Source organism: Carettochelys insculpta, chromosome 3, assembly GCF_033958435.1.
Source record: "Carettochelys insculpta isolate YL-2023 chromosome 3, ASM3395843v1, whole genome shotgun sequence".
Classification (NCBI taxonomy): Eukaryota; Metazoa; Chordata; order Testudines; family Carettochelyidae; genus Carettochelys; species Carettochelys insculpta.
The window spans coordinates 7936522-7950033 of record NC_134139.1 but is presented as its reverse complement, the minus strand read 5'-3'; the positions used below and the strand labels follow the sequence as shown (position 1 = coordinate 7950033).

At 45.1% G+C, this 13512-nt stretch overlaps 1 protein-coding gene across 2 annotated transcripts; it reads left to right on the top strand.

The window, feature by feature from the left end:
- Positions 1-134: 134 nt before the first annotated feature.
- On the top strand, positions 135-12980 carry MGME1 (mitochondrial genome maintenance exonuclease 1). 2 transcript variants are annotated; one of them, XM_074988448.1, is made up of 5 exons: positions 135-191; positions 5913-6518; positions 7973-8195; positions 8742-8874; positions 10933-12980. In XM_074988448.1, exons 2-5 carry the CDS (start codon positions 5978-5980, stop codon positions 11092-11094), a joined length of 1059 nt encoding a protein of 352 aa, XP_074844549.1. In that variant the 5' UTR covers positions 135-191; positions 5913-5977; the 3' UTR covers positions 11095-12980. The 2 variants fall into 2 exon arrangements, with proteins under 2 accessions (XP_074844549.1, XP_074844550.1); XM_074988449.1 differs by lacking the exon at positions 135-191 and adding an exon at positions 5464-5541.
- Positions 12981-13512: the final 532 nt, after the last annotated feature.

Below are 13512 nucleotides of genomic sequence, written 5' to 3'. Positions count from 1 at the left end.
CCCCCTCCCGTTGACGTCAATCGCAACCGCCAAACTTCGCGCGGGCGGGGGGGGAAATGATGATCGCAATGCATTATGGATGTTGTAGTTCCAGGCGCTATGCGGCTATAGGCTGAGGCGAGGGGAGGGAGAACTACAAATCCCGAGAGGAAGCACAACGCGGGGGGAGAAGGTAGCGTGGATGCTGCGAAGTGAGTACGGGTAACGTATTAACGGTCGAAGCGAGGCAACGGTCTCGATCCTGGCGAGAGAGACGAGCTTGGCCGGGTTGGGCTGAACCGAGCCATGTCCCCTTTTGGCGGCCATGTCCCCTTTTGGCGGGAGAATAGCCTCCTGCCCCCGCCGCCTGAGGGAGCGGCGTGGAGGCACTGGTGCTGTCAGCCTCCGCTGCGCCTCAGTCCCGGAGCTTGAAGCGTTCTGCGAAGGAGGCCAGCGCCATCAACCCGTTTTACAGCTGGGGAGACCGAGGCACGGGGTGATGTGGCCACGGCCGAACTGGGTCCAGCAGCCAGCTCTCCAGAATGCCCGTTTACTGCTCTAGTCCCTGGGATCGCCAGCCTCGTGATCACCTCATGTCGGAGAGAAATTGTAATTTGATCTGGTAAAAGCAGCGTGCAGCGCTGTTTGGAAACTCGCCCCCCAGCGCAGTGACAGCTGGCAACATGCGTTGCCTAGTGGTTAGAGCACTGGCCTGGGACTCAGAAGACTACTGGAGTGCTCAGATCACTTTGTTTTGTGCCTCAGGTTCCTATCTGTAAAAAGGGAATGAAGTTACTGCCATTCTTTAAAAAGGCTTTGAGTGCTATGGGTGAATAAGAGCTAGATACCGTTGTTATAAGTACTGCTCATTGCATTGACGGCTGAGGTAAAATTAGTGGCTTGTTTTTGCCAGCCAATAGACAGTCTTTTTAGCATGTATGAATTTGAAGGAGTAGGGCTAAATATCTTTTCATTGTCTCAGTGTGCCAAGCGTATAGGCAACATTTCATTTTCCTTTTTAATAAGGATAAATGCAAAGTAGTTCTTCTTGGGCCCTTGTGGATGCCTGGTGCAGCCCCAGCTGTCCAGCTGCCCGAGCCCCATGGCAGCCACCAGTGCAGCCCATACCACCCACCCATCCCAGCCCTGCGCTGCCAGAGCCACCCGCCTGAGCCAACCAAGCCCCATGCCCCTGGGGCCAGCCAGTCACTTGCCTGCCAGCCAGCCACGTGAGCCCTGCTCTGCTGGGGCTAGCTGCCCAAGGGGTACTGCCAGGGCCAGCTGCCTGCCCACCAGCCTGAGCCACCTGTTGAGAGTCCATCCGCAAGACCCGTTGGAGCTGCCGGCCTTCCACCAGGACCTCCTCCGCACCTGGCATCTGCTCGCAGTCTCCAGGTCTTTAGGGGCCGCCGTGGGGGAAGACCTCCTCGTGGAGCGCCTGGTACACAACCCTTACCTCGGTGTGCAGGCAGCGGAGTCCCCCGCGGTACTCCAGAGGCTGGTCCTCGGTGGAATCATCAGGGTCGGAGACCTCCTGGACTACGACCGGGGAGACTGGATGGAGGCCCCAGCACTCACCCAGCGCATGGGGCTCTCCATCCTACGCTCTCCCCGGCGCATACTCAAGGAGGTGAAAGCTGCCTTGCCACCCGCTGCTCACGTCCCCCTACACCTGGTCGTGCGAGAGGGTGCACCCCGCCCCCCTCTCACTCCTGGCCCTCCGGACCTCTCTGTGGGCCCCCGGCTCTGCAAGCCTCCCCACCCGCCTCCCCTGCATCATCCCAGCTGGCTGCACGCCTTGCAGCCAGTCCCCTTTTGAACCGCGTCCAGGCGTCATCTGTACACACTCATGCTTCACACGCTCCATTTCCCCACCCTCACGTCCCACCCAGACCACAAGTGGCGGGACCTTCTACCACCTTCGGAGGGTGGGGAGCCCCGGTGGGCCAGCCTTTATTCTACCTTGGTTCTGCAGCCCTCCGGGGACATTGGCTGGAGAATTCTCCACAGGGCAGCGAGCATGAGTGTGTACCTGGCACGGTTCACCCCCCTCCCCGACACCCACTTCTTTTGCGGCACGAGGGAGACCCTGGTGCATATTTACATTGAGTGCGCCAGGTTGCAGCCCCTCTTCCGGCTCCTCCAGAATCTGCTGTTGAAATTCTGGCTGCACTTTTCCCCGCACCTTTTTATCCTGACACACCCCATCCGTGGCCCCACTAAGTTGTGGGACCTCCTCGTCAGCCTCCTCCTGGCTGCGGCCAAGGTGGCCATTTACAATACCCAGGAGAGGAGGCTGGCTGTGGGGGGGAGGCCTGCGACTGTGGGGCCTATTTCCGCTCCGCTCTCTGCTCACGAATCCGGGCAGAGTTCCTTTGGGTGGCATCCACTGGCTCTCTCGACACCTTCGAGGGGCAGTGGGTGCTGTCCGGGGTTCTCTGCTCGGTGTCCCCTTCTGGTTCCTTAGTTTTAAACCTTTGACCCCCCACTCCCATCCGTGTTTTCTCCTTAGTTGTCTCCTGCACTTTGTTGGGGCCATGTCTTTTAATGGGCTCCCTCTCCCTTTAAGAGGGGCCTTTTAGTTGTGGGCAGGCTATGCCCGCCCACTCCCTGGCCTTCAATAGGAGCCTGAACCACCTGGGCCCTGTGCTGCTGGGGCCGGCTGCCCAAGCCCCATGAGTTGAGTTACCCACTTGAGCCCCGCCCCTTCCCCAAAGCCAGGCACCCCAAGCCCCCTGCTCTTACCCCATCCAACAAGCCAGGCACCCCCAGTCTCCCATCTAACTCCATCCTCCTCCTCCCCTCCCTCCCCAACCCACACGCACCTTTGCAGGAGGTAGCTAGTTCCAACTGGAACTGTGCCGGCTGCCTGTTTTTTTTTATAGCAGTTGCACTGGGTCACCCACGTGAAATGGCAGGGGCTGAGAGCCAGAAGCAAAGGCCAGCCATTTGTTGGGTTAGGGGAATGATGGGACTGGGTCACCTCATGCCCCCGCTGCCCCTGGGAATTTCTTCACCACCCCCACCCAGGGTTTGGGAGCGCGCACGCACGCGCGCATGCACGCACGCACGCACACACACACGGGTTGTGAGAAACCATGAGCTACAGATGGTGTTTGGTCCTGCCAGGAGGGTAGGAAACTGGAGTCGATGACCTCTGGAGGTCCGTTCTAGTTCTTGTGTTCTGTGATTCTATGGATTATTTACACACAAATGTCGTGATTCCAGGCATAGAGACTAGTACTCCATAACAACTCAAAGAACGTCTTTTAGTAGTCGTAAGACTTTGTTCTGTGTGTCAGGCACTACAAAGCAGCGATCACTTCCATGCTAGCAGGTAGGTTACAAATTTCCCCTGGTCCCTAAGGTTGGTAGTATGAGTGAAAGAGAACAACTTATTTCCCTACCCAGCTTGTTGTAATGAAACAATGCTCCTCTGAAACAACTTGCTTCTGGTAACAAAGTCTGACCTTTACATATCAATTTGTTACCCTCACAGCTTCACATCATTTCATACACAAGGTAATACATTTGGACAGTCTTCAGAATTTATGCCTCTCTCATAATTTGCAAACATTCTTTGTTTAGCAAGTAGCAAATTATGACAGGTGGTACCTGACCTAAATCAGAGACTGGAAAAAATTCCATTAAAATGAAGAGTGGTCAAAACATAAAGCAGACTAAAAAAGGGGGTATATTGGCAAGAATAATTGTTCTAATCAATTCTCTTAAACTTCTGTTCAGTAATTTATAGCAAACAGAAAACATAAGGCTCATAGGAAATCCAAAGTGGGTTGGCTTTGTGATTGTGTCTGAGAAGAACTGAAATTGATGTGTACTTAGTGCAAAGTACTTCCTTACAAGAAAGAATATACTGCTTATTAAAAAGAAGGGAGACAGCAGTTACTTAAAGAAGAGAAAGTGCAGAAAAACCACCTTCCTCAAAGGAAAAGTGAGAAGTAATATAAAAATAGATATTCTTCAGGTTTTACTCCAAATTTGTGCAATTAGTTTCAGTGAGATTGACTGGCAAGAATTTAACCACATTGTCAATTTACATTGTTACTGCTTGTGATTTAATTTTGGCCATAGTTGCACACCTTGTCTTAGTAAAGAAAATGATTTAAATGGATTGGTTTGCCCTTCCTTGCTACACCTGACTGCTCTAGTCTTGTTTGCATGGTGGAAACGAAACTTGACAAGAGTCTGAATGTCAGGTTGCTCAGAGCAAGATTCATGTCAATTTTCCATTGCTGCGCACTGGAAAAGAGCAAACAGATATTAGTGGACATGGCAATTGTCACAGGACAACACAATCCTAATTTATTTTTAAATCAAGATTTTGGCATATCCATTTAAGCTTGTATATTGTTTTCTCTGATCTACAAATGCAGTAATAAGGAAACTGTGTACTTTGGAATTCTTATTGAGCGGTTTCTTTTTTTAAAGTACCTTATTTTTATTCTAAAACAAACTTACAGAAACTATATTGACTAGGAAGCTGGGATTTAATTTTCATTTCCACTATATACCTTAATTTTCCAAAAGCATTAACTTACATTATGCAAACAGATGTAAACAATTCTGGGATGAAAACACTTGTACTGGGTTTTTTTTTTTTTCCTCTTGCTCTTTTTGTCCCTAGCACTTTTATTTTATCTGTCCACTTGTAATCCTAAAATTACTAGAAATTCCCTTGATGATGAATTAATGTTACAGGGATGCACCATAACAGGGACTGCATAAGGTCGCTGGGATTGCTCCGTCTACTCAGCTGTAAGTGCTTTTGGCCATAGATCTTACAGGTTGTTCTGTGAGCCCTATTGACTTCCTCACGGTTCTAAGAGAGTACAGGGATCTCCCTCTCCAGAATAACTTGTATGATCAAGATCTTTGCATGTTTTTTTTTTTTTTTGTATTCCTACTCTTTGTGCAGCGTGTGGAGTGTTTGAGAAATGCAGTGAAAGAAAAGAGAAATACCAAGAAGTGGCTCAAGAACAAAGTAGTCATGTTAGCCGGCAATACGTATTGCCTGCATGTTTTATTTTCAAAACTTGGAATGATGTAACTTTGGTTGCTAAGTGGATAGTTGTCAGCAGAAGGAAAATTAGGCCCTAATACTGCAAGGACTCTTTTCCATGTTTAATTTTAAAAACACTGGGAAACACTTGTATTTCAATGCAGCTGATCATGGTAAGAGGCAGACATTGCAATTACGATATACTTTTCAGAGCCAGGCTATAAATTAGACTATCCTGGTCTGCCACTTTTATTAAAGAAACATCCTGAAATATCTTAGCTTAAAAATAACATTTATTCTCAGTTTGGGAAAAGGGCCAAAATTTTCATTTTAAAATACATATTCTAAAAAAGGCTTAAGTGGGTATCTGAAGATTGCAAATACTTTTAGGTTATCTCCCTTCTCTTAGGCTTCTCCAAGTCTCATCTCTCCACTTTCCAGGATATAAATAATATATCTGTCTGCCTTCTCGCATATACAGAGAACAGAAACCATCCCCAGAGCTCATCTGCCCTCGCTAGTCCGTTATAATTCAACTCCAGGTACTGGCTTCTGGCTAACCTATGTAGTTTGTCTCTTTCACCGTCATATTTAATGCCATCTTCTTTGTACCTTCCTACAGTTTTGCTACTGCGACCTGTACTGCAGCTTCTTCCTCTTGAAGCAGCCTTCTTTTATCTCTCTGCATCAATTCAAATCTGAAAACACTTGTCCCCTCTTGTCTGTCTCATTTTATCTTTCCATCTGTGATTATTTCTCATTAGTACTATGTTTAACTCAAATTGATTAGAGTTCAGTTGATAAGAAAGGCACTAATGAATACTGTGTGGCTTTAATTTGTAAAGTGAGATGATAGCTTGATGACACTACATTGACAACTCTTCAAATCATCAAAATTCTTTTTCTACAATAGGAAATTATGGAAGGTTATGAATGTTCTTAACAGAAGAAAGAGGGAATCTGTTTCATCATCTGTAAATGCTGCTTCTGGGAATGAAGCCCCTTGAGCTCTTAACCAGAAAATCTGGGAGACTAAAAATGCTGTTGACAGAACATTTTTGTAAAAATCAAGTCCCATGTTTGTGCCTGTGTCTCTCCTCCCACCTTTGTAGCAAGAAGAAGAAAGAGAATGGTTATGAACAAGTTGACCAAGAAAGATACATGGACTTGGTCCGTTCTGTCACATCTTCCAAAGCCAGCCCTCAGACGCCAGAAACGTTGTTTGAAGAAGATAATCTGATATATGGACCAGTGAGTAAATTTAAGCCTCAAGTTAAAGATGTTGAAGCAAAAATTCCAAAAAATTGGGTGTCTCTAATAAATTCAAGTAAGAGAACTTCCCCTCCGAACAGTGACCCAAAGCACCTGCTGAAAATCAGTTCACAAAGGCACAAGGTACCCAGTGTGACCAGTGTCCTCCAGCAGACCATGCCTTTCGAACAAGCTTTTTATCTGGAGAGGTGGAAGCAGCGGATGATACTGGAACTTGGAAAAGATGGTTTTGCAGAATATACTAAAAGTAAGTCTGTCTGAAGTGCTTCTAAAAATAATGGGCCATACTGTAAGCAGCAGAATCTGGCCCTAAAAGCCTTATACTTCACATAGCAGCATCTTTTTCAGAATCTCAAAACACATTGCAAGAATACCTGGTATTAATGGATCACATTTTGAGACCTTCCCTGATTGCTTATTCTGGGATACTCCTCTTGACTACAGGAACCTCAAAGGTGGACCAATAACCTAATAGTAGTTAGTGGTAAAGGGGGATTAGAACCTCAGAGTTTCTTGTTCTAACTCTCTTTATTTTGGTAGCATTTGGTAGACTTTGTGACAGGTTCATATTTCCCACCTGATTTATGGAGTTTTGTTAGTACTGCTACAGCCAGAATATATTCTTTCATGTTTGGGAATAAAGTGGTGAACCTCACACCATAGTGTAACGTTGATTATGCGAAGGGTATGGTACAGCCAAAATCTTTTGGATAACTCCAGAACTGTCCTCCTCAGAGTGAGATATTTGCATTCAGGTACCCAGACATAGTGCAGACTTCAAAGCTTGCTGGCCAGTTACCTGATTATAGACCACTGGCTGCCTCAACAGTTGTGAGGCTGGTTAGCTAAGTGGTTCTTGTCTTGCTGTGTGCTCCAAACCAGCTAGCATTTGGAGAGCTGCATCATGGCTTGCTTGATATACTGAAGTCCTTTAACGGTCGTGGAATTCACATACAAAGTTTTCTGTGAAGTCCTAGTGCACTTCAGGTGTCTTATTAATAAAGAGTGTCCACTGATTGCCCCGTGATCAGTGGCACTCAGGCACTGTCATCCTGCAGAAACGCCTAATCCTGGAGATGCTGGATAGCTTGTGTTATACTTGGAGCTTGGTTAATATGTTAGCACTTACTATATAATTGTTTCCTCAACTGAAAAGCTGAATTTGCTGTAGTCACAGCCCATTTGTGTTCTTGAATATTTTTGTGAACAAACACACTAGCAAGAATGTTATACTGAAACAGCACATTTTGAGCAGCTATCAGGTTCAACTCAAATCTTAAGTGTTGTGTTCAGTCAGGTAACAGATGCATCCACATATAACTAACCATCATAGCATTGATACCAATACAAAGAACTGCTCTGATGAATTCTTCAGGCCAAGACTGATTCATAGAAATTGTATGGCGGATGTTTGACTAAAGAATCCATCTAAGCACATCCATGAGTTTCTCCTGAACAATTCATGAACACAGAGGTTAATTTAGATTAATACCTTAATTCCTTTATAGATTAATTCAGTTGTTTGGCCACACATTTTTTTTGTTTTCTTCCATTTCCTATATGCTTGAAGCTGGTTCAGTACCAAAATGGGGCTCATTTTAAAGTCACAACTATATAGTAGTTTTTAAAATATATATCCCATATATGAGCATGGCTTATTAAGAAAGGGATTTTAAAGACTTTTTCTGTAATCTTTCATAGACCTCCTTCTTCAAGGAAAACTCTTCCATGCAGCTTTGGAATCTGTCTTTTTGGCTGAAGAGGTCCCGTTGAAGGAGCAGGAAAAAGATTCCGCTGTATCTGGCTACTTAGCAAGCGTACAGCATGTCCTGAGAAACATCAGCGGAGTAAAAGCTCTTGAAAGTGCAGTTCATCACGAGACTCTTCACTATTCAGGCTTTGTTGATTGTGTGGCTGAGTATCGGTGAGATGCTGGTTCTCCTATTATGTCCCATTGTGTTTTATATGACTTTGGTGACCAAATAGCTGGTTCATGTGTTAGATCTAGTCTATTGTTAGATGGCTCACAAGGTGGAGTAGCAATTGAGAGGCTGAGTGGACTGGTGAGGAAACCAGAAAGACTATGGAGCTGAAGAGGCACCAAATCAATACACTGGATGGAACAGGGTACGTCAGGCAGGTTCAAGATGGGATGTGGAGAGAGGAACAGATAACATGAAAGATTGCCCAACTAATGCAGTGCTGCTATTCTGTTAGTGAGCAGTCTCTGCACACCTCTGGAGTGGTATATTAGCAAGAAAGGGCTAAGTGAACCAAAGCAGTGTTGTCTAGAAACTGGTGTTTGTACTTAATAGTTCCTGGATCTAATCTAGTAATCTGGCCTGTGGAGGAGTCCATAACTCAGGGCTTGTCTATACTTAACCAGAGACTGATGCTTCAGAGACTAACTTTATTTTTTTAAATAGCACTAAATGTAATTAAAATACTCCCCTCTCTTTTGGTTTTACAGAGGCCACTTGTGCGTGATTGACTGGAAGACTTCAGAAAAATCAAAGCCATATATCCGGAACACATTTGACAACCCATTACAGGTTGCAGCATATACCGGAGCCATAAACTATGATTCTAATTATGACTTCCAGGTCAGTAGGCCTACTACCTGTTGAGACAAGTGGGAGTGTTCACCTCAAATGCATTTTCCCCACTCATGTTCTCTACTGACTCTCTGTCCACTCAGCAGCAGCATTTTCTAAGGGGCTGATATCAGCAAATGCCAAACTCCCAAATCTCCAGCTTAATTCCGAGGGAGCTGCAGGCACAGTGTCCTTCAGCAAGTCAGTTTCTGGGTAATGCACACCAGGGGAGAATAGCCATCCAGCTCCATGTTGCTTTGCATGAGCATGAGTGCTCAAGACGAGAGCAGGCACATAAGGAAATGAGCTAGCAACCAGCACCCTGATTGCCTCCTAGCACAGTGCGTTACCACCCTGACAAGTGAATGGATGCAGCTAAAAGCCTTCCTTACACTGCATGGGAACATTGCTCCAGTCTCTGATGGTGAAGGGAAGTGGTGCCCTACTCAACAGCTGAGGAAGGCATGTGTGTTTTATAGAGTCTAGAGGGGTGGGTGGCAATTCCTGATTTGGAGTGGGAAGAAAATGAAAGCATACCCAAGGCCCTGTTGTTCACTTTATAGGAAAAAGAAAAGAAACAGAATAATTAAGCTGATGACATATATAGTACTATGGCAGGATCATTTCATTGGCCGTGTCTACACTAGCCCCAAACTTCGAAATGGCCACACAAACGGCCATTTCGAAGTTTACTAATGAAGCGCTGAAATGCATATTCAGCGCTTCATTAGCACGCGGGCAGCTGTGGCACTTCGAAATTGACGCGCCTTGCCGCCGCGCGGCTCGTCCCCACGGGGCTCCTTTTCGAAAGGACCCCACCTACTTCGAAGTCCCCTTATTCCCATCAGCTGATGGGACCTTGAACCCATCTTGAGCAATTTTGTATCATCTGCAAATTTTTCCACTTTACAGACTACCCCTTTCTCCAGATGCTGAAGAGGACCAGTCCCTGTACAAACCCCTGTGGGATATCACTAGTTACCTCTCCATTTTATTCTCATCAGCTGATGGGAATAAGGGGACTTTGAAGTAGGTGGGATCCTTTTGAAAAGAGATAAAATGGAGAAACTTGGAGTACAGTAGAACCCTGAGATACTCGCACTCGCACTCCAGTTTGTGTGTATCTCGAGTTAATTGACTCTGAGTGGTGGGGAGCTGGCTCCAGGCTGCCCACCACTAATGGATTGCTGGAGCAGGAGCGCTGGTCAGTTTCCTGGCTCCTGCAGGTGGTGGGCACCCCAGAGCCAGGCACCAGCTCCCCTCCACTCAAAGGAGCGGGGAAGCTAACCAATGCAGCAGCGCTGGTCAGTTTCCTGGCTCCTATCAGTGGCAGCAGCCAAGAGCCAGAGTCAGGCTGCCAACCCTGACAGTAGCAGTTTCCCCACTCCTGTCAGGGGTGACAGCCTGACTCTAAGCTGCCTGCCTCTCACAGGAGCCGAGAAACTGACCAATGCAGCAGCAGTGGTAAGTTTCCCCTCCCCTCTGAGTGGTGGGGAGCTGGCACTGGTCCGTTTCTTGGCTCCCTCCAGTTACGCAAAATTTAATTTACACAGTGTTGCTCAAGAACGCAACCTCCACATAAGTCTGGGGTCTGCTGTAGTGCTCTGTTTTGGCACAGCTAAGTCATTACTTAAGATTTGAAAACTAGAAGTTAACTTTACTGGAAACCAAATTGACGATAGCCCTCTTTTGTTCAAACCTAGGGAATAAGAGTTAGAGAGATGAAGAAAAAAGTCCATTTGATGGAATTCCCATTTTAAAAAAAAAAAAAAAGTACAATTAACTAGATAAAATAACTTTTAAAAAAGCAATCATTTCAGTAAAACATATATTTTCCTTTTATTCCCTCCTTCTCCTCTCCCCCTGCAAAAAAAAAAAACTGAGTTAGTGCTCAAGCACTGCCTGGTGAATCTGGCAGTTGTAAATAACTTTTTTAATAAGCAAACCTAGTGATTTTTATTTTAGCTTTACGTTGATCTGCATGGTGAAAATTCAGTTTAATCTTTGGAATAGTCAGTGACACAGCATATTGATATTGAGCTACTGATGCCATTCTTTTTATTGTAGGTTAATTGTGGACTCATTGTGGTTGCTTATAAAGATGGCTCACCTGCACATGCACATTTCATGGACTTGGATCTGTGTTCTCAGTATTGGAACAAATGGCTCCTGCGCTTTGAAGAATACACAGAGAAGGAAAAGAACAGTAATGCAATTGAGGCAAACTAGAGGGTGTGATCTGAGCAGAGAACTGACTCAAAGTCCTGAGTTTTAACCTAGTCTCTGATACTGTCCCTCTTTGACCTTGGGCAAATTACTTCCATATCTCTGCCTCATTGTCCCCATTTGTAAATTGAGTCTATTACCTACCTAGCCAACAGGGGTGCAAGGTGGGTTTAAGGGGCCAACTTAAATTGGGCCTGTTTTGTTTTGTTTTTTTTTTCTGTTTTGCAGCAAGCTTTTATAAAACTTGAGACTAATAGAAATGTTCCCATCGTTATAGAAAAAAATCCAGTTAAAAGTTCATGTAGACAACCCATAAAGCTCTTGCAGTGTTGGAAACCTAACCCTTACAAATGGATACTGTGTGTGTGAAATTGAGTCTGAACCAAAACAAGTCTTGCATTGTGAGAGCCAAGTGAAATGCAAACAATAAAGATCATAAGTAGTGACAAGTAGACTGTATTCTAAACATTTCAACTTTTGCTAATCTCTCATCGGTTTACAACATGTGACCTTTATGTTGACAGAGTCCCTTTGAAGGTGAAAAAACAGCAAGTGCTAGGAGTTATAATTAAATCTGTATTAAGCAGTCACTCAGACCGCTAAGACAAATTGATTGCTTTAACAGAAGTAGCCTCGGAAAGAGTAGAAATATGATAACCTGTAAATGCCCCCTAAGATAAGAAGTTGCTAAGGAGTGGGCTCTCATACAGGTTCCTCTGCCTTAGTACAAAGCTGCCTCTCTCTCATACCTATGTCTACAATAGTGAGTTTTTTTCTACAACACTGATGTTTTATTAACAAAACCCAGGAAGCCTCCAGATTCCCAAGGCATTCTGTCGACAGGAAATCAACAGACAATGGCACTTTTGTTGACAGTCTTATCCCACTCCCCCTGAGGCATAATGCCTCTCAAGATAGAGATCTATCAACAGAAAGCGGATCTGGACATCCTGGGGGGCTCTCTGTCTACTTTCTGGTCTTCCAGCACACCGGGCAGCCCTGTCTGCTGTGCTTCTGTTTGGCTGTTCTGTTGAGAGAGCAGCCAGGCAGTCTGTCCGCTCTCTGTCAACAAAGCAGTTTGCTCTTGCGAGACACTTGACAGTTTGGCCACAATCTGTCAACAGAAGTTGTGTCAGAAGATATCTTCCAACAAACACTTCTCTCGACAAATCGCTGTGATCTAGACATAGCCCTAGAGCAAAGTAAGAATGAAAATGAGGCTTTGTACCTTAGGCCCCACTCACGTGATGACTCCCCTCCAAAGATTCTTGAGCCAATATAGACCCACTGATTTCACTGGAGTGTTGCCGAGACTAGGGGGAGCCCAGCCATGCAGAACTAATTACGGGATCAGAACCTTGGTGGGTGCAGATGTTTATTCATATTTTTCAGAAACCTTACTTTGTGATTTTTGGCATTTCAAGAACTGAAGATTTAAGAACCAAAAGCTGCTGATAGTTCTGAAATAAGAGAGCATCCACACCCCTCATGAATTAGAGAGGCCATTGTTCCCTGTAAGCTGTGTGCTTGTGCAGTCACGCAGGAGAGATTCAGAGGCTACCCAGCTAATTAGCAGAGCACCCACGGCCAGGTTATTTCCCCATGAGTGGTGCACACTCACACATGCCTCAGTGCACATAGAAAAATTTATTCTTCATGTGAATGCAAAAAAAATCTACACATGGATGGAAAATATTAGAGGGAACACTAACAGAGAGATCCTGCTTTCTGTTGGCTATGTTACGTTGACTAAATATCCAATTTATCAATTAATTAGTCCTAAAATATAGAAGTCACTTTTGAGACTCCTTTTGTAAAAATGAGTTTGTAAGAAAAGATGGTAATAAAGTAGTGCTGTAAATGTTGAATAAACACAGGATTTCTTCTTGGGTGGCATTGCTTTGTGTATGTCAGCTTTTCACATTTATTTTGTTCCTTTGAGTCATTCTCTTCTCATCAGTTGGGATTACATATTTAAATACAGCTGATCCATTATTCTAAAGACTACGACTCAGACAGTACCTGAAAAGGACTGAACAGGTTTGCTTTTGAACAGAGGAAGGGCTGTTGGGTCAGCCTGTTAGTCCAGATAGCCAAATATTCTGTATTCCAACAGTGACAATCCCAGACCCTTCAGAGCAAATGCCCAGGACAATTACCAAGTGGTCCATTTCCTTATCTTATAATCAGTTACTGAGAGGACCTTCCAGCTTATCCCATGACTGCTTACTTCACTTCAGAGATTTTGGTGTGATCTTGTCAAAGGTTTTATGAAAGTTCCAATCTACAGTGTCAACTAGATCACTCTTGTCCACATGCTCATTGATGTCATCAAAGAATTCTAATAGAGTGGTGAGGCATGTTTTTCTTTTACAAAGCCATATTCCTCTATAGCTGTGTCTATGCAGCACCTCATTAGGC

What these genes read in the sequence shown, in the direction of transcription:
- MGME1 (XM_074988448.1), top strand. Translation starts at nt 5,978, where the DNA reads ATGCTGCTTCTGGGAATGAAGCCCCTTGAGCTCTTAACCAGAAAATCT. An exon ending in GATTGTGTGGCTGAGTATCG is followed by an intron (nt 8,196 to 8,741) that starts GTGAGATGCTGG and finishes TTGGTTTTACAG; the next exon opens with AGGCCACTTGTGCGTGATTG. An exon ending in ATTCTAATTATGACTTCCAG is followed by an intron (nt 8,875 to 10,932) that starts GTCAGTAGGCCT and finishes TTTTTATTGTAG; the next exon opens with GTTAATTGTGGACTCATTGT.